At 45.9% G+C, this 25,251-nt stretch overlaps 1 protein-coding gene across 1 annotated transcript; it reads right to left on the bottom strand.

Moving 5' to 3' along the window:
• Positions 1 to 9,386: 9,386 nt before the first annotated feature.
• Dprx (divergent-paired related homeobox) lies at positions 9,387 to 17,890 on the bottom strand. The gene is made up of 4 exons (XM_040733831.1): positions 17,827 to 17,890; positions 15,861 to 15,929; positions 14,252 to 14,406; positions 9,387 to 11,076 (listed from the first exon to the last, which is right to left on the bottom strand). Exons 1-4 carry the CDS (start codon positions 17,888 to 17,890, stop codon positions 9,511 to 9,513), a joined length of 1,854 nt encoding a protein of 617 aa, XP_040589765.1. The 3' UTR covers positions 9,387 to 9,510.
• Between the last annotated feature and the right edge of the window lie 7,361 nt (positions 17,891 to 25,251).

Genomic DNA, 25,251 nt, shown 5'->3' with positions numbered 1-25,251 from the left:
AACTAGAAATCCTGCGTCCATGTGGTAGCGTCTCTGGAAGTGAGTAGCGATGGAGAAGACCTTTTCCCAGTACCCAAGAGGCAGAGCCTCGTGGATCTCTGAGTTCAAGGCCAACCTGGTCTAGACAGCAACTTTCAGAACATCAAAGGTACAAGAGATAAACTCTGCCTCAGATCAAAAGAAAAAGACAAGAAAAGAAGAGCTCTTATACTCAATTCTAGATAGAACCCCGTTTTCAACCGGTATTTTTTTCCCCTTTACATATAACATAAATTGAAAGAAGACTTTTTTTCTTCGATACAGGGTTTCTCTGTGGCTTTGGAGTCTGGCCTGGAACTAGCTCTTATAGGCCAGGCTGGCCTGGAACTCACAGAGATTCCCATACTCTTCCTCCAGAGTGCTGGGTAGGATTAAAGTCCTGTGCCACCACTGCCCGGCAAACACAGTTTTTAAAAAGCTTAATCTAATTTGTCTCTCCATCTGTATTGACCTAATTCTCTGTAGTCATGATTCTTGTCAGTCTCTCAGCCTCTGCAAATGGACAACAAGGTCTCTTTTAGCAGACTGCATTCTTTCCTTGTCTCACAGAGATTTAGCTTCCCCTTCTCTCCTGACCCCTTGATACTTAGCACTGCTTGGGGAGCAGACTTCTGCAGCTAAACTTACTGCTTTAGACAGTGATGTGTACTTTTTTTTTTTTTTTCGAGACAGGGTTTCCCTGTGGCTTTGGAGGCTGTCCTGGAACTCGCTTGGTAGACCAGCCTGGTCTGGAACTCACACAGATCCGGCTGCCTCTGCCTTCCGAGTGCTGGGATTAAAGGCGTGCGCCACCAACGCCCGGCTGATGTGTACTTTTGAAAAGCAACTTACATTATGTGGATGTGTTTTGCTTTTGTGTACACTGTGTACCACACATAAGTGCTTTGCGGAGGCCACAAGGGATTTTGGACCATACAGGTACAGATAGCTTTGTAAGAGCAGCAAGTATTTTCATCCATTGAGACTTCTCCCCTGCTATTATTTTTAATGTTCTTTTTTCCTACACAGTGTTTTTCTGTGTATTTTTTGCTTTCCCTGAACTCACCCTGTAGATCATGGCAGCCTGGAGAAAGCAGATTTAAATTTTTTTAAGGCAGGGTTTCTCTGTATTATTTTGGAGGCTCTCCTGGAACTCGCTCTGTGGACCAGGCTGGCCTTGAACGCATAGAGATCTGCTTGACTCTGTCTCCCGAGTGCTGGGATTAAAGGTGTGCACTTCCAACATCCACCTTAATTTTAATTCTTAAAATTATTTGTGTGCATGTGTGTGTGTGTGTGCCCACGTGTCCACCATGATGTATGTGGGGACAACTTTGTGGAATGTTCTCCTCCTTCGGCTCATGGTATGAGTTCAGGGAATTGAACTCTCGTTTGTCCTGAAAACAGTTTATGTGGTGACACACCTTACCAACTCTGCTTCCCCTCCTTTCCTTTCATACATATAAACACATGTGTTCACGTGGACAGATGCATGTGCCCCAGGTCTCTCTACTTTGTGGGTTCTGCACGCTGTAGTCATGGGGTTGAGGACAAATGCTTTTATACAGTCAGCCTTCTCCCTGTCCCCCCCATTCTCCTGTTGAGAGAAGGTCTCATGTAGCTCAGGCTGCAGTTTGGCTACGGACCAGAGAATGGTTTTCCCTCAGGGTTGCATGCCTCTGTCACTCAAAGGCAGGTGTATGGGAGCAGGCCACTCTGCCACCCCCTTTGAATATCTTTTGACAGATATTGTGTCCTGATAAGGATTTTGTTTGTGGTTCCTGTGTCTTGGAATACTGGGATTGAATGCAGGCCCTCACAAATATGGGACAAGGAAACTACCACAAAGTTTTCTATCCAGGCCAGGTCTTGAACTCCTAATCCTCCTGCCTTCAAGGGTTTTGGTTAGAGGTGTGTACCTCCACACCCTGCTCATCCTTCCTTTACATATTCTTAAAAAGGGCCAGGTGTGGTCATACATACCTGTAATCTCTGCATTTGGGAGACAGAGTTCAAGCCTGCCTGGGCTACTTAGGGAATTTAACTCATTCTGGGCTAAGTGAGTGATGGTATCAAAGAGAATCGGAAATATTATTTAGCCAACATAATAACCCCAATAAAGGTCTCTTTGGAGATAGGACATTCATGATTAATACCTTTTTTAAACCAAATACATAGGGTCATTTGGTATCCATCTGTTTAATGTAGATGTGTTAAGAGTTTTAAAGGGAATCTTGTTCTAGTAAGTAAATGTCTTTATTTACGTGACTGAAGTGTCATTAACCACTTGAGTGTTCTTCTAGGAACCAAACTTCATTAAACAGGGAGTTGTGCTCTCACCCTTAATCCCCTCATTTGAGAAACTGAGTCAGCAGTCCCTCAATGCTAGCATTCCTGCCCTCCAAGCCTGATGACTTGAGGTCAGTGCCTGGGTGGAAGGAGAGATCTAACTCTGGAAAGTTGTGCTCTGACATCTCCAGATGTGCCTGCCTCCTCCTCCTGAGTGCTTGGATTAAAAGTGTGCTCCACCAAAGGTCAGCCTGCTTTGTCTTTTGAGACACGGTTTCTCTGTGCAACAGCCTTGACTGTGCTGGAATGGATTCTGCAGAGCACAGTTGCCTGAACCCACAGACATCCCATTGCCTTTGCCTGGTGGCCTCAAAGGTGAGCACCACTATGCCTGGCGGGAAGAAAAGTCTTGATGTTCCTGCCTTAGCATCCAGAGTGCTTCCATCCCAGGAATACATCTCCACAGTTCCCTTGAGAAGCTGAGGCAGGAGGATCGTGACTAGAAGGTTAGAGTTGGCAACATAGCAAGTAGGAGGCCCGCCCGGGCACTGTGAAAGGGTTGTGTAAAATTAAAAAGAAAAAAGCAGGCAACCAATCGTAAACACCCCCAAAACTACCCACACTATAAGTATACAAAATGAAAAATCCCTGTTCTTTTTGTGCCAGTGAAAAGGATCAGTGGGTAAAAGTGTGGCTTTCAGTTTGTTGACCTGAGTCCAGTGTCTGACACACGCATTCTGTAAGCAGTCACCCAACTTCTGTAGGCTGTCCTCTGACCTCCTCATGCCTGTGTGTGCACAGATGTTATGGAAATAATTATAACCAACACTGGGGCCTGAGAGATGGCTCAGAGGGAAAGAGCATTCATTACAATTACTGAGGTCCAGGGTTAGACTCCCTGAACTCGCACGGGACTCAGGAACCTGTAAGTTCAGTTCCAGGGGATCCAAAGCCCTCTCCTGACTTCTACAGATACAGTATGTGTGTCTCACAACATGTATGTTGCACATACATACACTTACATAAAACACTCAAATGTATTAAATGAAAAAGAGGAACAACAACAATAAAAACCCACTTTTAAAATAAGCCTGGGACTCCCTATAATGGTGGCACAAGCCTTGGGTTGCAGAGGCAGGCGGATCTATGTGTGTTCCAGGCCAGCCTTGTGTTCAAACGGAGTTCCAGGAAGGCTCCAAAGCTACAGAGATATACCCTGTTTAAAACAAAAAAAACCAGGAAAAAAGAAAGAAATTTAAAAAATAAAAACAAAACTCCCCAACAACAAGAAAAAAGTTGTTTTTTCTTTTTCAGTCTATCCTTATTTAGGTGGCATGTTGGAGGCCTGCTTTGACTAGATGAGACTGTCTCAAAAACAAACACGCCAAAAAGAAAAACCAGCCCTAAAATACAAAACAAACAAAAACAGAGACAAACACACATCTGGAGGGGCATTTGGTTTTATTCAAGTCTTTTTCTTTTTTGTAGTAGGTTTAAATAAAAAAATCTTCATGGTGTGAATGTCTTTCTTGACTGAGTGTTTGTGTCTGTGGTACCCTCATGAAGTGCTTTGATGTTTGTGGGGAGGGGGTCAGGGCCGGGTGTTGGATCTTCTGAAGCTGTAGAATTGACTGTGAGCCTCCATGTGCTCTGGGAATTGACCTCTGATTCTTTGAACCATAGAGCCCCTCGGATGGCTAGCCCCTCAGGTCTGTTTCTTTTCTTTTCTTTTTTTTTTTTTTTTTTTTTTTTTTTGGTTTTTTCGAGACAGGGTTTCTCTGTGGCTTTGGAGGCTGTCCTGGAACTCGCTCTGTAGACCAGGCTGGCCTCGAACTCACAGAGATCTGCCTGCCTCTGCCTCCCGAGAGCTGGGATTAAAGGCGTGTGCCACCAACGCCCCGGCTTCTCAGGTCTGTTTCTAATATGCTCCAAAGCCCTTTGTTTCTGGACTTGGGGCACAAGCATTTAATCTCAGCATTTAGGAGGAAGAGGTCAGTAGATCTGTGTTACTTGTGAGTTCTAGGACAGCCTGGTCTACACACACACACACACACACACACACACACACACACACACACACACACACACAATCTAAATACTGGCCTTTTAAAAAATAATTTTATTGTGTTTACCTCATACACATTTGTGTTTTGTCTGTGTGAGAGTATCAGATCCTCTGGAACTGGAGTCACAGACAGTTGTAAACTGCCATGTGGGTGCTGGGAATTGAACCTGGGTCCTCTGGTAGGACAGCCTGTTCTCTTAACCACTTAGCCCTCAAAGCCTGGCCTTGAATTGATAACTATCCTTTGGCATCTATCTCCTAAGTGCTAGGATTATACCTCGTTCCAAAATCCATTTTTTGCTTTGCTTGTCTTTGAGACAGAGTCTTACCATGTAGCCTTGGCTGCTTGGAGCTTTTGAGGTAGACCTGGCTGACCTAGAATTTACAGAGATCTGCCTGCCTCTGACTCCTGAGTGCTGGAATTGATGGTGTGAGCCACTGCTGAGCAGTTTCAGCTTGTTTTTATTTATTTTTTGACATTTATTTCATATTCATGGGTGAGCATTCATGGCACATGGATATAGAGCTTCCATGAATGACAGCTCTAGGAGTCTGTTCTCTTTCCCACGTGGCCAGGGATTGAACTCAGGTGCTTGAGCTTGGTGTCAGGTCCCTTTACTCAAGTCAACTAGCCATCTACTTGGTCCCCAGAATACTGCTTAAAACCTGGTCGCATCCATCGACATCCAGGTGCTATCAATAGGTTAACGTAGATGCTTGTCAGCTAACGGAATCAATCCCTCCATGGTTATTACCACCTTCTGCCTGGAAGAACTTTTTCTCTTTAGTTCTCACGCTGTGGCGGTCATTATCTTATTTTACTTGCCTCTGAGATGCTAGCCAATGGCTTTGCCAGCTCCTACTTTATCTGGAGACCAGGTCTGGTCCCAACTCACAGAGATCCACCTGCCTGTGCTCTGTTTAACCACACCTGGCTGTTTTTTAAATTTACAGCCACCAGTGTATCATTAGGAAAACATCAAGGATGGTAATCATTTTGTCTTTTTCTTTTTCTTTTCCCCTGAGACATGGTTACTACGTAGCTTTGGAGGCTGTCCTGGAACTCCCTCTGTAGACCAGGCTGGCAGTGAACTCACAGAGCTCCATCTGCCTGTGCCTCCCCAGTGCTGGGATTAAAAGCGTGCACCACCACCGCCCTGCTCTTTTTGCTTTTTAAAGAGAAGATTTTTAGTTCACATACACTGGTACTTTGCCTGCATATGTATTATATTTGCTTCGCGTGAGTGCCTCCGGAGGCCACGAAAGGTGGTGGATCTCCTAGACGTGGGTTTACACAGTGTGTGAGCCTCCATGTGGCATGTGCTGGGAATCCAGTTCAACACGTAGAAGAGCAGCAAGGGCTCTGAAGTGCGGAGCCATCTCTCCAGCCCCTCATCTTGCTTTTAGACACAGGACCTCCCTATTTAGCTCAGGCTGGCCCATGACTCCTGCCTCAGCCTTCAGTGCTGGGGTACAGGTTTGGGCTAATGTGGGCCTGCTTTAATTGTCAATTAACTGTGAGTTACCAGGAGCAGCTAAGAGATCCTGGGTTCAATGACCAGTACTATTGAAAACAACAACACATGCCTCTGGGTATTCTAGAAAACCAAGAATCTCAGCATTCTGGAGGTTAATTAAAGAAGAATTGAATTCAAGGCTTTCCTGGACTTACATTTGTTCAAAGGCAGCCTGCCTTTGACTCAAAACCAAACACACACAAAGTGTTAAGACACATACCCTTAATCCCAGGACTCAGAAGGCAGAGAGAGCCACGTGGATCTAAGAGGTTCAGGCCAGTCTTGCTACTTTGTGAGTTCCAGGCCAGCCAAAGCCACTTAGTGAGACCTTGTCTCAACGCCAAACAAAACCAAACCTAGAGTTCTTGTGGATTCTTTTAATGCCAGCACTTAGGGGGCAGAGGCAGTGAATTGGAGGCTTCACTGAGCTACATGAGAGCCAACCTCAACCAACAATGAAAACGTAGGGACAGAGCAAGCAGCTCCCAAGATGTGCACTGTAATTTACGTCCTTTAGGTGATGAGATGACAGTGTAGACGGGGTCCCCAGCTCTGGGGAGCCCAACACCCAGCCCATTGATGCACATTTACACCCACACAGCTGGATCCACCCGTCCAACCCTCTATGTCGCCCCCCCCCCCGCCATTGCTCACCTTGGAGACGGCCTCTGGCGATCTCTGCTTTCTGGCGTTTTCCAAGGGAACGGGGACCTAGGCAGCTATGGAACTTTTGCGAAGCTTCCTGGGCCAGGACCTTTGAGGAAGTGCAACCTGGGTTAAATCAAGCCTTCCTCCTGGGACTTGTCCTCATCCTAGGCTAGGCATCTGCATTTAACAGCACCTGACGATTCTTTATGGTTATCAAGCTTGGCAACATCCCCCAGCCCACACACAGGTGGGGAGAGAAGACAGGACTTAGGGGAGGCTTTTCTACCAAGGCAGCTGGGAGCTTCCTCTCCTCCATGTCTCCTGCTTCTTTTGCCGTCTGTCTCCTGACCTCTCTTCAGTTTTCTCTTTCTTTCTTTCTTTCTTTCTTTCTTTCTTTCTTTCTTTCTTTCTTTCTTTCTTTCTTTCTTTCTTTCTCTCTCTCTCTCTCTCTCTCTCTCTCTCTCTCTCTCTCTCTCTCTCTCTCTCTCTCTCCCTCCCTCCCTCCCTCCCTCCCTCCCTCCCTCCCTCCCTCCCTCCCTCCCTCCCTCCCTCCCTCCTCCCGAGTGCCGGGATCGAAGGCTTGCGACACCGCTGCCTAGCTTGTTTCTTATTTTTGAGAGAGGGTTTTCTCTTTGTAGCCTTGACTGTCCTGGAACTTGCTCTTTAGGCCAGGCTGGCCTCCAGGTCACAGAAATGCACCTGCCTCTGCCTCCATAGTGCTGGGATTAAAGGCATGCACCACCACCACACTCTGGTTCTCTTCTGATTTCTAATTTTTTTTAAATGCCATCTAATGTGTTTGTGTGTTTTGTCTGCACATTTGCCTGTGTAGCCATGCATGTCTGGCATTTGCTAAGGACAGAGGAGAGTGTTGGTTCCCCTAGAACTGGAGTTACAGGTGGCCACGAGCCATCATGTTGGTCCTGGGAATTGAACCTTGGTCCCCTAGAAGAGCAAATCAGTGCTCTCAACTACTAAGGCAGCTCTCCAGCCACCTAAAACATTTCTTGTGTAGGTGTGAGCATGCACGTGGTATGGCATGGCTGTGGAGGTCAAGGGACTCTTGTAGAATTGGTTCATTTCTTCCACTGTGTGCGTCCCAGGGATTGAACTCAGGTTGTCAGGCTTCGTGGCAGCCAAATTGTCCCCACCTGCTGAGCCTGAAACATAGGATATATTTAATATATATTATTTAATATAATTTCCAGATAGGATACCATAACCATGGCAACTCTTTTGACACAGGGTCTCACTATGTAACCCTGGCAGTCCTGGAACTCTCGTTGTAGACCAGGCTGGCCTCGAACTCATAGAGACCTACCTGCCTTTGCCTCTAGACTGCTGGGACCGAAGGCATACCCCACCATGCCCATCTTGTCTTTTTGTTTTTTTTTATTATTTTATTTTATCGGCATTTTCAATATAGGATTTCTCTATGTAGTCTGGGGAATCCTGGAACTCATTCTGTAGACCAGGTTGGTCTCAAATTCAGACATCCACCTGCCTCTCCTTCCTGAGTTCTGGGATTAAAAGATGTACACCACCACTGCCAGTGCAATTTTATTTAAATTAGAAACAATCTCATTTTACATATAGATCCAGGTTCCTTCTCTCTCCCATCGACCCTCTAATCTGATTCCACATCCAGGGAGGGTGAGGCCCTCTATGAGGGATCATCAAAATGTGTCAAGTCATTTGAGGCAGGGCCTTAGGCCCTCCCTCGGTGGCAACTCTCGTAACCATTTGTCCACGAAGCCCGCACCTACCCTGAAAAGGCCACGTCTGCTAATAGTGCCTCTCAGATATGAGCCTATGGAGGCTATTCCTAATCAAACCAACACAGACACATCAGAGAGTCTCAGTTCGACACCAAAGAAGACGTCCTCATGTCTGTAGCAGCAACTCTTTCAACCGTAAGATCAGGTAGGTGCAGCTGGAGCAGTTACACGCAGCTGGCAGGGAGGCACAGGCCAAAGTGGCTCGAAGTCAAGTCGGACGATCCTACTCATCCCGTGGGTCTAGGAGGGAACTGTTACGACAACCCTTCCCGCCAGCTTGGTCCCAGTGTTGCATCAAGCACAAATAACACGCAAGACACTATATTAATTATAAAGCTGTTGGTCTTTGGCTATGGTTTCTTCTTCTTTTTTTGTTTTGGTTTTTCGAGACAGAGTTTCTCTGTGGCTTTGGAGGTTATGCTAGAACTCACCCTGTAGATCTGGCTCTGTCTCCTGAGTGTCAGTTAGGAGGCCTAGGTAATCTATTGAGCCTTGGGCAGCAGATCAGTACCCATCCCGAATATACACACGGACTTTGGACTCCCATCCAACAATGTGAGGTGCACTCTCACCCGAACTCTTGGGGAAGGGTCTAGGCCCTGCCCTATATGAAATGACAGACTATGGACACCCCCATGGAGGGCCTCACCCTCCCTGGGGAAATGAGGGGATAATGGGGGGGTGGGGGGAGGGCACAGGAGGAGGGGAGGGAAAGGGAGAGGGACTTGGAACTGACTTGTGAAGCAGCCTTGTTTCTTATCTAAATTTAAACTGAAAAAAAAAAAGATTAAAGGCGTGCGCCAATAACGCACGGCTGGCTATGGTTTCTTCACAACTAGATCTGACTTAATTCCTACCTATCTTGCTTCCCTATTCACCAATAGTGCTTTTTTTATTAATCAATAAGACAAACATATACACAGAAGGTCATCTCCCATCAGGGAACCAATATCATAGTCATCAAGAGTCTCTTAGGATTATAATGTTAACACTCAGAGGACGGCATTATATATTAATAATAATATATTACTAATTTAATAATATAATAAATAAGTTCTAAAAGGACTCGTGGGAGTAGGAAGCAGCAGGATAGCCATGATTCTAGGTCATCTTGGGGTACATAGTATCAGGCCAACCAGTCTACATTGGAAGACCAAGTCTCAACAAAACAAAACCAAAAAAATTCCAAAACATGTCAACCATCAAATGTCCTTGTTTCTAGCTTCCTTCTCTTTTTTGTGGGTCTGGAGTCAAAGCAATTTATCGGGAAGTTGGAGAGGCGTTTGCGAGACCGAAAGATGGGTCGGAGCCAGTATATGGCAGAGTCCTGGCAACAACCAAAATGGATCATCTTATGGCCCTTAGGGGGATACTTGGAGTCCTTAAGGTCAGGGTACAGGCAGAGTTGGAATGAGGGCATAGCATTGTTGGTGTAAATGTGAGCTTCAGGCAGGATGCTGGTAGGGCTTTCTGGTGGTGTGTTCTTACTCTGGGATGGACTCTCATTGACTCCACCATGAAGTGGCCACTGGCATTGAACGTGAGGTGACTGTTGGCGTTGGGCTTCAGGTGACAGCTGACGATGAGCTTGAGGTGACTCAAGTTGGAATTGAGGTGACTCAAGTTGGACTTGAGGTGACTGCTGGTATTGGACTGGAGGTGACTCAAGAAGGACTTGAGGTGACAGTTGGTGTTGGACTTGAAGTAACTCAAGTGGGACTTGAGGTGACAGCTGGTGTTGGACTTGAGGTGACTGCTGGTGTTGGACTTGAGGTGACTCAAGTCGGACTTGAGGTGACTCAAGTCGGACTTGAGGTGACAGTTGGTGTTGGATTTGAGGTGACTCAAGAGGGACTTGAGGTGACAGTTGGTGTTGGATTTGAGGTGACTCAAGAGGGACTTGAGGTGACAGTTGGTGTTGGACTTGAGGTGACTCAAGAGGGACTTGAGGTGACTGCTGGTGTTGGACTTGAGGTGACTCAAGTCGGACTTGAGGTGACTGCTGGTGTTGGACTTGAGGTGACTCAAGAGGGACTTGAGGTGACAGTTGGTGTTGGATTTGAGGTGACTCAAGAGGGACTTGAGGTGACAGTTGGTGTTGGACTTGAGGTGACTCAAGAGGGACTTGAGGTGACTCAAGAGGGACTTGAGGTGACTCAAGAGGGACTTGAGGTGACAGCTGGTGTTGGACTTGAGGTGACTGCTGGTGTTGGACTTGAGTTGAGTGCTGGTATTGAACTTGAGGTGACTGCTGGTGTTGGACTTGAGGTAGATGAAGTAGGACTAGAGGTGACAGCTGGTGTTGGACCTGAAGTGACTGCTGACTTTGGACTTGAGGCAATTGTTGGTGTTGGACTTGAGGGAACTGAAGTGGGACTAGAGGTGACAGCTGGTGTTGTACTTGAGGGAACTGGTGGTGTTGGACGTGAGGTGATGTCAGGTGTTGGTGTAGAGGTGACGGCTGAGTTTGGAGTTGAGATAACGGCTGGTGTTGGACTTGAGGGAACTGCTGGTATTGGAAATGAGGTGATGGCAGCTGTTGGAGTAGATGTGATGGCTGACATTGGACTTGAGGTGATTGTTGAAATTGGAATGGAAGTAACTGTTGATGCTGTAATTGGCATAACTGCCGGTGTTGCTCTTGGCCTTGGCATGACTGCCGGTGTTGCTCTTGGACTTGGGGTGACTGCTGGTGTACTTGTTCCTTCTGAGTGCCACATTTGAGTTTCTTGCATTTTGCTCGTTGGTTCTTGTACCAGACCTAAGTGGAAAAGAGCGTGGGGGTTAAGGGGACACTGACTTCAGAAGCCTGCCACTGTCATTGTTCAGTGATGTGGGGACTTCGAGGCGAGAAAGGCTCTGATAGGCTGATAAAACAGTGACTACCTGCTGTTCAGTCACAAACTCAAGGTTTTTAGATTTATTTTGGTTGTTGTCTAAATATAAACTTAAAGGGCTTTTCATCAGGCCAAAGGCCTGACTCATTGGACAGAAAGAAGAAAAGCTTTTGACTCAAGCCTGTAGTTTTTACTAGGACTCAAATGTATGAGTCTGTTCCTGCTGTTTTACAGATATCTGATATCTGCTTTTTTTTTTTTTTTTTTTTTTTTTTTGAGACCGGGTTTCTCTGCGGCTTTGGAGGCTGTCCTGGTACTAGCTCTTGTAGACCAGGCTGGTCTTGAACTCACAGAGATCTGCCTGCCTCTGCCTCTGGAGTGCTGGTATTAAAGGCGTGCGCCCATCAACGCCCGGTTAGTATCTGCTTTATCTACAGTGTAGACTTTAGTATACATTGATAATACTAATGTCTAAAACTTTTAAGTCCTTTTATATAATAAAGTTTGTATAGACTTCAGAGGATCAAAAGTCATAAAGCTTAGATCCACTTCTCACAGGCCAAAAGGACTCCAGGTAAGTACAGCTTTTTGTTATCCCACCTGTCTGTTTCTGAGAGTGGGATTTCCTTCCCTGGTCTTGGGACTCTTGCCCTTCCTGATCACTAAAAGTTCTGATTAATTATATAAGTTTTAACTTCTGTTTCCAGTTTAAACATGTCTCAAACAGGTTTCTGCTTCTGGCAGACACATTTGAGCATCAGTTGCTGACCACAGTCTGCTCTTAAAGACTACAAGCTCGCCAGGTGGTGGTGGCCCATGCCTTTAATCCCAGCACTCGGGAGGCAGAGGCAGGTGAATCTCTGTGAGTTCGAGGCCAGCCTGGTCTACAAGAGCTAGTTCCAGGACAGCCTCCAAAGCCACAGAGAAACCCTGTCTCAGAAAAAAACAAAAAGAAAAACAAAAAACCCTACAAACTCTATACTTTCTGTGGATGTAAACCAGCCCAGTTGATGTGATCACTCCCTGTTTCTTCAATGGAGTCTGTCAACCAGATGCTTCTGATAAATACTCCACTGCCTAAATTCCATCTTTGCTTTTGACTAGCATTTCAGCCTACTTGGGCCCCTGACAACGACACCCCAAAGTCAGCAGGAAGTAGCTCAGAAAATAATACGTTGTCCCTTTTCCCTGGTTGAAATGCTAAGTCAAAAGACAGCTCCCTTACATAGGAAACATGATGACAATAAAAATGTCCACTAGTAACCCAGGATTGGGTTACCTATAAGAAGAGGAGAGAATGAAAGTGATAACTAAACTCAAAAGCTTCACTTTGAATAATTTAGAAATAAAGGGACCCTCACTCAGGCCCCTGCTGTAGCAGCCATGACAGGCTACAGAAAAGACACGTTTTCTCTGACACAAGGAAACTCCAGATCCTGTGGCCTCCCAGAGTCTAGGGCCAAAACTGAACACAGAGAAACTCCAGGTCCCGCCCACCCCAGCATCCTAGATGCTCAGTTCCTGGGACCTGTTTGGCCACAAAAGAAACTCCAGAGGAGACCCAAAACCTCCCCTGTAGTCTCCAGGATACAGTTCTGAAAACTATTGGTATCTACGTGCAACAGGCCACCTGCAAATAACAAGACAACACCATAGAAACCACAGAATGTTCCCTCTCAGCACTGACCAACGAGAATTACCGGTGCACACGTATTTCATGCCAAAATACGACTCTGAGAAATTCTCCTAATTGCTCCCAAATGTCAACCACTCAGAAACCAACCCGTACCTACTGATGTCATCCTGTAACTTTTGTCTTGGGAACTTTGCTCCCTGTGGGGGCTGTTGCGACAGCTAGCCAGACGGGGTCCCTGTCATGGTTGGAACACTCAACAAAACCTCACTTTTGCAGTTTGGTGGTGGCCTCTGGGGATCTTTGCAACTTGGGTACAACACCCCTCCCCACTTCTCAGTCCACCCCACCTCTCCTTACCCTGTCTACTACTCCACTGTTTCTCTTCAGATACAGGGGGTCATTCAAAAATAGACCTTGCTCCGGGGTTTTTTTTGTTGCTGTTGCTTACAGAGACAGAGCTTCTCTGTAGTTTTAGGGCCTGTCCTGGGACTTTCTCTGTAGACCAGGCTGGCCTCGGAACGCACATAGATCTGACTGCCTCTGTTTCCCAAGTGCTAGGATCAAAGGCGTGCGCCACCACTTCCCAGCTAACTTTGATGGGTTGTTTTTGGGTTTTTGAGACAGGGTTCCTCTGTGTAGCCCTGGGTATCCTAGAACTCATCCTGTAGACCAGGCTGGCCTTGAACTCACAGAGATCTACCTGTCTCTGCCTCCCGAGTGCTGGGATCAAAGTTGTGCACCACCACTGTCTGGCTTTTTGCTTTTTTTTTTTTTATAGGAGGCTAGCATATGCTTGTGTTGGGATCTGGATGGAGGTTTGTGGTTTGCAAAGCCAGGGTTTATAACCACTGAGATTGGAGTAAGCTCAGGAATGGTTGTCAGGGTTCAAGTTAGGAGAGTCAGGTTGTCATTGTTTTTATTCTTTATTCGGGGGAGGACACGGGGGGGGGGGGAGGGACGCTTCCTAGCTTCCAAGTAAATACACATGGGAGTCTTACTCTTACTTATGAATGCCTGGCCTTAGCTTGGCTTGTTTCTAGCCAGCTTTTCTTAACTTATCTACCTGTTGTCTCTGGGCTTTTACCTTTCTCTATTTCTGTATATCTTTACTTCTTATTTTCTGTTATCTTGACTTCTTATCTGGAGGCTTGCTGTGTAGCTGACTGACTGACCCCTGGAGTCCTGCTCCTCCTTTCATCTTTTTTTCTTCAGATATCTCCTCCTATTCGTTATTCTCTCTCCTGCCTTGCTGTTCAGCTATCAGGTGTGTTTTTGACAGACAGAATGACACAGCTTCCCAGAGTTAAACAAATGCACCCTAAAAGATGACAACACATCTTTGCATCGTTAAAACAAACGTCCCACCACACAAATAGCTGTAAAGCATCTTGCAATAATATCCCACAAGAGTCAGGGGAAAAAAAAGAAACTTAGGGAAACGGAAAGGGTCACTGTTGACCAACCTGCACTACTGTGGGTTCCTTGTTCATTCTTGAAGCTATTTCCTTCTTGGCACTGGAGGTTGGATATGGGTTCTTTTTGAATTCCTCCCTCAGCAAAGCCACTTCCTCCTGAGAGAATGTAGTTCGTGTCCTATGTAGACCTTTCTGGTTCTCACCTTGAAAAGATAGAAAGACAAGAGTAGAACTCTCAGTGAGTCATTTACTGTTTTGAGACGGGGTTTCACCATGTAAACTAGGCTGGCTCCGAACTTGTGGAGATTAACATGCTTTGGCTTTTCCCCTTCATTTCTGAGAAAGGGTCTCACTTAGTCCAATCTGTCCTCCAACTTACTATATAGCCAAAGCTAGCCTTGGCTCCTCCCAAGTCCTTTACTATAATTAGGACTTAAAAAGATAAAGTCCCCTTGCTGGGTGGTGGTGGTGCACCTTTAGTCCCCAGCACTCGGGAGGCAGAGACGCAGGTGGATCTCTGTGAGTTCGAGGCCAGCCTGGTCTACAAGAGCTAGTTCCAGGACATCCTCCAAAGCCACAGTCTCGAGACTCCTCTCCCCCCCAAAAAAGATAAGGCCATCTTTAATTCAAGCACTCTCAGAAGGCTGAAGCAGGCAGATCTCTTAAAGTTCCAGGTCAGCTAAAGACTAAGCAGTGAGACAGACTCCACCTTGGAAGAATGGAGGAGGTGTGTAGAGGGGGTCCTTCTATGTAGTCCAGGATGACTGGTCTGAAGCTCAAAATCTTTCCATCTTAGCCTCCTCGAGTGATGGGATCAGCGCTAAGTGGAACTGTTTGGTTTGGCTGTGATTTGAAAGTGAAATCTTCTCTGGGCAGTGGTCTTTAACCTCAGGCAGGCAGATCTCTGTGAGTTCAAAGCCAGCCTGGTTTACAGATCAAGCTCCAGGACAGTCAGGGTTACACAGAGAAACCCTGTCTTGGAACAGAAAGGAAAAAAAAAGTGGGGGGGGGTCTTAGGATTTGGCACCAAGCCCCTTCACCCATAGGCATTTCTTGGTCTGAAACCTTGGGATTTTTATAAGGTCATTTCTGAGATAAGTAAGGAATTTCCCTCTGAGACAGTCTCCTTCCCTCCGGCTCTGGCTGACCTTAGGACACAAGACATCCAACCTTCCGATCCAGCCTTCCAAGTGCTTGGATTACGAGGTTGTGCCACTATGTCTTTGGTTGCTATGTTGTTGGTGTGGAGTCCGTGTTCAGCTTTGTACTGCAAGCCTCAAAGCATGTAAAAGGATTTCATCCAGACAGAGGTGGTCTTTGAAGTACAGTAGAGTTAAAGGAAAGTATTCAACTGTAGCTGAATCCTTTAACACCAAAAATTAAACGCAGCGCTTTATACATGGGCAGCAACAGCAGAAGCCGGAAGCCTCCGTCCGCTTGGGGAGAAAGTGTTGCAAGGAACTCAAACAGCAGACTGAGCATGGCAGCGCATGAGTTGCCCTCAGCTCCGTAGTGAGATGGAGGCCAGCCTGGGCTACGTGAGACCATTTCAAAACAGTGCAAACAAAGGAACTTAAGCCAGGTGTTGTATGTGGGGCAGGGCTTTCATCCTAGCCAAAATCCAGAGATGGCTCATGAGTGAAGGGCGCATACGTACTGTTAGTTTTCTTGCTGAAGTCATGGTTTCCATTTGCAGTATCAGCCTCCTTAGACAGCTCCAAACTGCCTGTAAATCAGAAGAACGGTTCTCAACTTGTGGATTTCCACTCCTTTGGGGGGCGGTCAGTGATCCTCTCAGAAGGGGTACCCATGTCAGACACACTGCACGATTTCCATGACTACTCATAACGGTAGCAAAATCACAGGTATGAAGAAGCAACGAAAGCAAAAGTTTTAGGATTGCAGGTCACCAAAACGTGAGGAAACTGCATTAGGAAGGCGCTGCTCCAGGGGAGATGCAACTCTGCCAGCCTTCTCTGGCATCTGCACTCGCGTGCACATACCTATGCACACACACGCAGACAGACACGCCCCCTCTCATCCATACAAACATATGTAATGAAAATAAATCTCAAAGACAAAACCAAAACAAGGATTAGGACTTAGCTTGTGGAACATAGTTTAGGGCGTGCAAGGATATCCTCAGGATTTAAAACCAAACCAAAATAAAGAGTTTTAACCACTCACTTCCTTGCCCTCTGGGGTTGTATGTAGGAAGGTTAATGTTAGGAAGAACCAGGAAACCTGAGGGTGAACAGCAAGATTCAGTTGTGACAGTACTCCAAGGTGTGTACCCAGGACAGGTGGAAGTGTCACACAAAAGATTTGTGTAAATAAATGGTCATACTAGCCAAAGGTGGTTCCCTGATCTCCTCATGTGGGTCCTGACACGTATACACAAATATGGGAGATAGGTGGATATGTAATAAAGTGTTATTCTTATGCAGTTACTAAGCCAAGAAAACTATTGGAGAGTGCGGCACTAGTGGGATTATTTATCTATAGTTAGTGATTCACCTACTAGACCCCACAGACGACTAAGAGATAAATAACTTAGCTTATCAATGTACAGTAATCCTCTGTCTCTCTTTCTTTCTTTCTTTCTTTCTTTCTTTCTTTCTTTCTTTCTTTCTTTCTTTCTTTCTTTCTTTCTTCCTTCCTTCCTTCCTTTCTTTCTTTCTTTTGTGTTTGAGACAGGGTTTCTCTGTGTAACAGTCCCGGCTGTCCTGGAACTAGATCAGTAGACCAGACTGGCCTCAGACTCAGAGATCTGCCTGCTTCTGCTTCCTGGGTGATGGTATTAAAGGCATTGGCCAACACCGCCCGGCTAAAAAATTTTATTGATTTGTGTGGGAGTTTTGATTGCATTCCTGTCTGTGTGCCATGTACAGTGGTCACAGAGGCCAGCTGATGCTGGACCTCCCTGCGACTGCAGTCATGGATAGCTTTGCACTGGTGTTGGGAATGGAATTTAGGTCCCGTGGAAGAGCCCCTAGTGCTCTGAACCACGGTATTATCCCTCCAGCCCCTCTGTCACATTTCTCTATGCCAGATGTGTCCAGTTATAAATTATATTGAAGAAACAAGAACAAAATTAACAAAGCAACCTGCACTCCAAGGTATCTGAGTGCATAATCAATGAAGAAGAAAACCCAGCAGTTTTCTCCAAATACCCAGTCATCCCTGCAGACCCAAGTAGTTTAACTAGGAAGTTAATCACCGAAGATTAAGTAGAAAAGTCAGAGAGATGGCTTAGTAAGTAAATGCAACAGCAGCCCTACCTGATTGATTACCGAAGTTCAAATCCTGGTTCCAGTGTTAGGAGAGAACCTATTATAACTAGTCTTCTGATGGCCATAATATGATCCATTTTTCAACAAAAGCCAGGCAGTAGTGGTACCCACTACTTGGGAGACAGAGGCAGGCGAATCTCTGAACCAGACAGAGGCCAGTCTATAAAGTGAGTTCCAGGATAGCCAGGGCTGTCGGTTATACAGAGAACCCTCGTCTTGAAAAGAAAACAAAGGCACAACACCAAAAGTAAAAGATCATAAAACAAGAAAGGAAGAAGAGCTGAGTGACAGAACTAGTTCTCCGTATCGGGGTCTGTACTTGACAAATACCTAAGTGGAGAACTCCATCAGCAAGGATGTGTCTGTCAGAATACTGGACCGGTTCTGACTCCATTGGTAACCAGGCAACACCCCTTTTCCCTGGCTTACCTTTAGGAAGAAAGCAGGAGGATGGCATTTTAACCCTAGCTGTTCCCAGGTACTTAGTTCTGCAGGTAAGAAAGGCCCGGCAAGGCGGGTGTGGTTTAAATACAGTTCAACCACACCCATAGACAACACCTCTTCCCTTCCAATCTTACTCTTACGGTAATTTGATCCTTAGGATCCCTGGATCCTCAGGATGGATCACAGGTGCCATATCATACCAGGGATTTTTGGAATCAGTTCTTGCATCTCTTCTGAGCATGGCTAACGTCTGGCATCAGGATCAGTGTGATAGCTTAGCAGGTGAGGGCTGTCAAGACCCACATGGATGCTGGGAGTGGGATGGTGTCTTCTGGAATATCAACCCGTGCTCTTAATTGCTGAATGATCCCTCCAGCCCCCAGGGTTCCATGAGTACTAGTCTGCAAGCAGGTGCAAAGGACCCCTTTAAAAGGCAGACCCCGCCCACTTATGCTCTCTTTTCTAACTCTTTCCAGCTCTTCACTCTGCTCTCCTCTCTGCTCTTTTCCTGCTCTCTCGCGCTGTTCCCCCGCGGGCAGACAGAACTTTCCCTGTCTCCCTCTTCTCTTCTGTCCTCTCTCTGTCTCTCCGTGTCTCTTTACCTCTTTTCTCTTTCCTTCCCCCTCCCTCCCCTTTGTAATAAAACTTATTACTTAAGTTCTGTCTGCCTGGCGTGTTTGAGCCTCTGCCTTGGTCACCCTCGCCTGCCATGGTATCCGCCACGGTCCCCCACACCCAAGGTCTCCCTTGAGCTTTTATCCTAACAGTGTGTACATGGGCATCGTGTACGCCTTACATTTGTTTTCCTTGCGGATGGCCTCTTGTAGCCCAGACTGTGGTTCAAGCGTGTTGTGCAGCAGAGGATTACTGTCAATTCCTCGTCTTCTCGTCTCCACATCTCCAGTGCTGAGATTCCAAGTGGGAACTATTGAGTATGCAGTGCTGGGATCACACCCCAGGGCTCTGTGCCTGCTAAATTAGCAGTCTAGCAACCGAACCACATCCCAGCCCCAGTGATTTGGCTACACTGATATCCAGCTAAGGTAACCAGAGGACTTGCCAGTTAGGAAGCAACAGTGATTTAAGTACTTAAGGCTAGTATCAGAAGCTAGCACCCCAAGTCTGAGTCTGATGGGAAGTTCATACACACTGGTCACCCCAGTTCTTCAGGAGGTAAATTTGGGAGGGTGAAGAGCCGATGTCCTCCTAAGGCCATAGTATGGGTTCAGTTCCTGTCTGGGTTACTGGTAACCTCATCTCAATACACAAAACAAGAGGCTGGGTGTGGTGGTGGATGCCTGTAAGCATAACCTTTTGAGAGGTAGGGACTGAGGTTCAGGAATTCAAGGTCATCCTCTCAAGGTCCTCCTCCAATCCTTATGGAGTTCAAGATGAGACTGGGCTGCAATAGACCCTATCATAAAAAAAAAAAGAAAAGGAAAAAGAAAAACCAATGAAAAATCTTAAGTCAAGGAAGACAATTATATTTTAATTAATTAACTGATTAATTTTTGAGACAGGTTTTCATTACATAGTCTTGGCTGGTCTCAAACTCAGAGATATGCCAGCCTCCACATTCAGAACACTGGGATTAAAGGCGTTGACAACTTCACAAGCTCTTATGCAGCCCAGGTTAATCCTGAACTTGATCTGCTAGCTTGGCATTCTGAGTGGCTAAGATTTGAATGCATCAAATCAGAGTGCAAATTCCTAGATTTTTTTTTCCGTAGTTGTTTGTTTGTTTGTGTCCTGTTCCCCCTCCCTCTGCCAAAGATACATCTGTGCAGCCTTGGCTGTCCTGGAACTCAGCAGCCTGACTTGAACAGAGAGATTTGCCTGCCTCTATCTCCAAAGTGCTGGGATTAAAGGTGTGTAGTTAGACATCCCTTGATGAACAGGTAGGGAGAGCAGCAACACGTGTCACTGTTTAATGGGGTGGGTGTTATCTTTGGGATTTTTGAAACTATCTGGGAGCTGTAATCACATCCCCACCTTTTTTTTCTGGAGATGGGGTTTCTCTGTGGTTTTGGAGGCTGCCCTGGAACTAGCCCTTGTAGACCAGGCTGGTCTCGAACTCACACACCCAGTGTGGAAGGAAGGTTATCAATGAGTTTGAGTTAGTCCGTGATACCCAACACAAAAACCTGACTTGAGATGAAAAGATCAAAACCCCAAACAGACAAAACTGGAAAATATTTGGGGAGGATAGAGAGGAGATGGCTCTGTGATATTGTGAGTCTGTAAAGACCTCATCTACTTTACTGTTATTTATTTTTATTTCATGAGTGTGATTATTTTACTTGTACATATGTTTGTTCACCAGAAACCAGAGGTGCGTGTTGGGAGACACAGATGACTGCGAACCACCATATGGGCGCTGGGGACTGAAGCCCAATCCTCTGCTAAGGGAAGAGGTGCTGCTCTTAACCTGGGAGCCATTTCTCCAGGGAAGTGGCTCATTTTAAAGTGGTTGATCTGGACTTGGCAGCTGAACGCTCTGAGTATGTCATGTAGGTGGCTGAAGCAGGAGGGCTGCTACAAATGTGAAGCCAGTCTGGACTGTGGTGTCTCAATAATAATAATAATAATAAGCCGGGCGTTGGTGGCGCACGCCTTTAATCCCAGCACCCGGGAGGCAGAGGCAGGCGGATCTCTGTGAGTTCAAGACCAGCCTGGCCTACGGAGCAAGTTCCAGGACAGCCTCCAAAACAATACAGATAAATCCTGCCTCGAAAAAAAAAAAGATTGATTTTCAGTTTGTGAATTTTATCTGCAAAGGCACAGCGGGGCAGTTCTGTCTCCAAATAAAAAATCAGTGTGTGTGTGTGTAAGGGCTGTCTGGAACCAGGGGGCCATTGACCTGACTAGTCTCTAGATCCAGTGTCCAGGGCACCACACACACAGTTTCCAAACCCACAGTGGGCTCCTTTGCGTCTTTGGTTGTATTTCTCCCCTGTTTCTTGTGACCAGCAGTTTGCTGGTTTAGGGGGACTTTGTGTTAGCCAAACTCTTTCAGGGCTGATGGTGAGGCTCCATGCTTAGCAGGGGGAAAGTTTTGGGCCAGTCTCAAGCCAAAGCAAAATGTCTGCCTTCTAAATCCTCCCCAAGGCTAATCTTTATCTGGGTGTGTGTATTATCTACCTGTAAGATCCCTCCTCCCTTCCCTCTTTGTTCTTTAAACAGTGACATCTACTGGTTTAACCACTAAGCCATGCCCTTGGGTTGTTATAATTTTACCTATGTGTTCTCAGAAATGCTTACTTGAGTAGTAATGCCACTACTTAGAAAACAGAGGTAGGTGAATTCACTACCCCCCAAGCACCACCACCACCAATCACAGCTTGGAGTAACACTCCAGGACACGGAAGAGCCAAATGAGGTTTTAGTGCCTCTTGTGTGTGTGAGTGGTACCCTGAGCCTCTTGCTAGACAATTTGGCAAATCCCAGCCGCAGACCCTTGTAGCTTATTTCTATTTGGAGTGCTGAGCTCCCTAACGCCCATAGACTGACTGGACCTCAGTTTGTCTTAATCCCACCTTAGCCTCAGAACCTGTCATCCCCAGGCTGAACTTGAAGGTCATCTTCAGGTACATAGTGAGTTCCAGGCCAGTCTGAGATACATGAGACTTCATGTTAAATACAAAGTTTGCCCTAGTCTCCAAAAGCACACATAGGAGATGAAACTGCATCCCAAGACAGAGAGAATACAGACTTTAATAAATACAGGTTTGGTGTCACTGGTGGGATTCCATGGCGGGTCTATGGCATCATTTTTGGGAGAGTTAACAGATGCCTGAGGCTACCCATCGGGGTCATTCCAATCCCTTGGAGGCACCCAAAGGCAGACTTGCAAGCAGGTGTCTGCTGGTTCTGATTGGAGGTTCGGGACGGAAACTGCTAGTTGCAGCCCTAGATTTAATTTACTTTTGATTAACACAGTGTGTGTGTGTGTGTGTGTGTGTGTGTGTGTGTGTGTGTGTGTGTGTGTGTTGTTAATCTGGGGGTACCCACAGATGTCATAGAGTGTATCAGAGCTCCTTGACCTTGAGTTAAAAGCAGTTGTGAGCTGCCCCTCCTGGGTTTGGGAACTGAACGCTGGTCCCTTGGAAGACTAATTCACCCTCTTAGATTTTGAGCCATCTCTACAGTGCCAAGCCTCTGTCTTAGAAAAGATAAGACTTTGGCTGGATAGACTTTGGCTCCATGTTCTTAACCATGGGGCAGCAGACTTTAGGGGAATCCTTGACTAACTCTTAAACCCTGAAAGAGATTGAACCAATCCCAAAATACCAGATGAATTATTTCTGAAGTACCAGGGCCACTGTACTCCATTTCTGTTGTTAATATTTGTTCCTTCCCTAGAGAGTTCCTCTGATTTATTCTTTTCTTTATTTGATTTTGGTTTTTTGGGGGCACGGTTTCTCTGTGTAGCCCTAGCTGTCCAGGAACTCGCTCTGTAGACCAGGCTGGCCTCACACTCACAGAGATCCACCTGCCTCTGCCTCCCATGTGCTGCGATTAAAGGCGTGCGCCAGCAGCTCCTGGCCCCAGACTTCTTCTCATTTAAACTGGGAGTGGTGGTGCATGACTGGGAGTTTGAGGCAAGTCTTAGTAACAAAGTGAGGTTTAGGCTAGCATGACACCACGCCTTGAAAAACAAAAGGAAACAAAATGTAATTTACTGCCATGCTTTGGTGGCTCACGCCTTACTCCCAGCACTCTGGAGGCAGAGGCAGGCAGATCTCTGTGAGTTCGAGGCCAGCCTGGTCTACAGAGTGAGTTCCAGGATAGCCTCCAAAACAATACAGAGAAACCCTGTCTCGAAGAACCTATTAAAAAATGTATTTGTCCTTGAAGATGAAATCCCAGGTATGCAGTCTGAAATCACCGCTAATTCACTAGTTCACACCCCCAGCTTATTCTCTCTTATCTTTTTCTTCCTTCTTTTGTGTTTTCATTTTCATTTTCCATTTTGATATAGTCTCATGTATCCCAAGGTGGCCTCAAACTTGTTATGTAGCTGAGGGTAACTTTGAACTTCTGGTCTTCCTGGGCAACATTGAGCTCCTGGTCCTCATGCCTACTCTGCTTGAGTGATGGGATTACCACCTTTGCTAGAGCTGTTGATGGAACTCAGGGCTCAAAGAGGCTTGGCAAAACTGACATCTGCTAGCCAAATCACCCGTCTTTTCTTACTGTGGTTTGTTTTGTATGATTCCTCACTCCCCATTGCTTTTTATATTTTATTAATATTATCATTAATTAATTTATTTTACAACAGGATTTCTCAGTGTAGCCCTGGCTGTCCTGGAACTATCTCTGTAGAGCAGGATGCCCTTGAATTCAGACATTTGCCTGCCTCTAGAGTGCCTGGTCTATGAAGTGAGTTCCAGGTCAGCCAGGGCTGTTACACAGAAAATCTGTCTCCAAAAACCAATGAAAAAACAGAAAAGCAGCCGAAGTGATGCTGAAGAGTCCCAACAGTTAGCCCCCCAATAGTTGGAAAATTACTAAGCTGTCCCGTCTTTGGATGTGAGCAGCTATACTTAAACATCTTCCCCTGGTGGTCCTCAAGGACTTGAAAATATTTCCCAGACCTCAGTCTTCAAGGACTTGGGAACATTCCCCAGACCTCAAGGTTCCACGAGGGTCACAAAGTTCAGCCAGGGCACAGACGTTGCCTGAGACAGATAACGAGCCAGTCAGCCAGACAGCCACAAGCGTATGTGATTCATGAAGGTCTGGCACCATCTTCGAAACTCCCCTTGTACCCCCAACACTCCGTTTGCGGTTTTAGGCTTTAAAAACTTGCTGTAATTTCTGCTCGGGGTTCACTCCTTCCCAAGGCTGCTGAACCCTGCCGCACCGGCTTAATAAAAATCCTCTTGCGTTTTGCAGCGAACTTCGGCTCCCTAGTGGTCTTTGGGGCGAGCTCGGGTCCTGAGAGAAAGACTGAGGGTCTTTCAGTGCCTCAAATAGTTAAATACTCTGAGAGAAAGAAACAGTCCAAGAAAAAGGTGTTCTGGATACTTTATTTTATTGCTTGATACCAGTCAGGTTTAACTCTTTCCTGATATTCTCACCCTCTAATCAGTCAATGCTCCTTACTGGCAAGATAAGGAGTGAGGTAAAGTCACTTGCTGTTAATCCTGATACCCTGGATTCCAACACTCAGGGCTGCCTTCTACAAGGTGACATTTGACTTCCACAATGCAATCTGGCAAGAGAGCAATCACACAAAATAGATCATTAAATGTAATTAAAATAAAAACAATTAACTAATTCAGCAGCTTATCGATTTAGCATTTTTTTATTACTTTTCTTTTTTTTCAGATTTTTAAAAATTTATTTTTCAGTTTAAATTTAGATAAGAAACAAGGTTGCTTCATTGATTTGGCATTTTTAAAGACATAGACCTAAGCAGGGTGTGGTGGCACACACCTTTATTTTCCTAGCACTTGGGATGCAGTGGCAGGTGGATCTCTGTGAGTTTGAGGCCAGCCTGGTCTACAGAACAAGTGACAAATTTTCAAAGGACAGAAACTCACACCTGCACATAGATTTCCTTGGCTTATGAATTTTTTTTTTGAGACAGGGTTTTTCCTTGTAGTTTTTGGAGACAGTCCCTGAACACACTCTATAGATCAGGTGGACCTGGAACTCACAAAGATCTGTCTGCCTGTGCCTCCCAAGTACTGGGATTAAAGGTGTACACTACCACTACCTAGTTTAATTTTTTTTAACTAGGTTTTTTTTGTGTAATCTAGGCTGTCTGGAGCTAGCTCTGCAATCCAAACTTCCTCAAGTCAGAGAGATCTTACTGCTCTTGTCTCCCAAGTGGTGGATTACAGGCATGTGCCATTACCACCTAGCTGGTTTAATTCTTTTTTTTTTTTTCTCCAAGCCAAGGTTTCCCTGTGTAGTCTGGGCTGTTCTGGAACTAGTTGTGTAGATTAGGCTGGTCTGGAACTCACATAGATCCACCTGCCTCTGTCTCCTTAGTGTTGGATTAAAGGCATGTGGTACCACCACCTGGCTGCTTAATTAATTATTTTTTTTAATTTTTAAATTTAAATTTAAATTAGAAACAAGGTTGCTTCACATGTCAATCCCAGGTCCGTCTCCCTTTCCATCCCCTTCTCCCACACCCTGCCATCAACCCCTCTAGTATCCCCTCATGATGTGGGAGGTCCTGTGATTATGTCAATAAAGCACTGTTGAGCCAATCAGGAACCAACATAGGAGGGACTAGGAGTTCAGAAGGACTCTGGGTAGGAGAAACACAGGAAGTTAAGGGTATGAAGTCCGGAA

Source organism: Mesocricetus auratus, unplaced genomic scaffold (assembly GCF_017639785.1).
Source record: "Mesocricetus auratus isolate SY011 unplaced genomic scaffold, BCM_Maur_2.0 Super-Scaffold_100037, whole genome shotgun sequence".
In the NCBI taxonomy this organism is placed as follows: Eukaryota; Metazoa; Chordata; class Mammalia; order Rodentia; family Cricetidae; genus Mesocricetus; species Mesocricetus auratus.
Note: the sequence above shows the minus strand (reverse complement) of the source record. Positions and strands in the feature narration are given on the sequence as shown.

Coding starts and splice junctions, on each gene's coding strand:
- Dprx (XM_040733831.1), bottom strand. CDS start 17,890: ATGGAGTCAGAACCGGTCCAGTATTCTGACAGACACATCCTTGCTGAT. Junction 15,930..17,826: donor TGATGGAGTTCTCCACTTAG/GTATTTGTCAAG, acceptor TCTGATTTACAG/GCAGTTTGGAGCTGTCTAAG. Junction 14,407..15,860: donor CTTCAGCAAGAAAACTAACA/GTACGTATGCGC, acceptor TATCTTTTCAAG/GTGAGAACCAGAAAGGTCTA.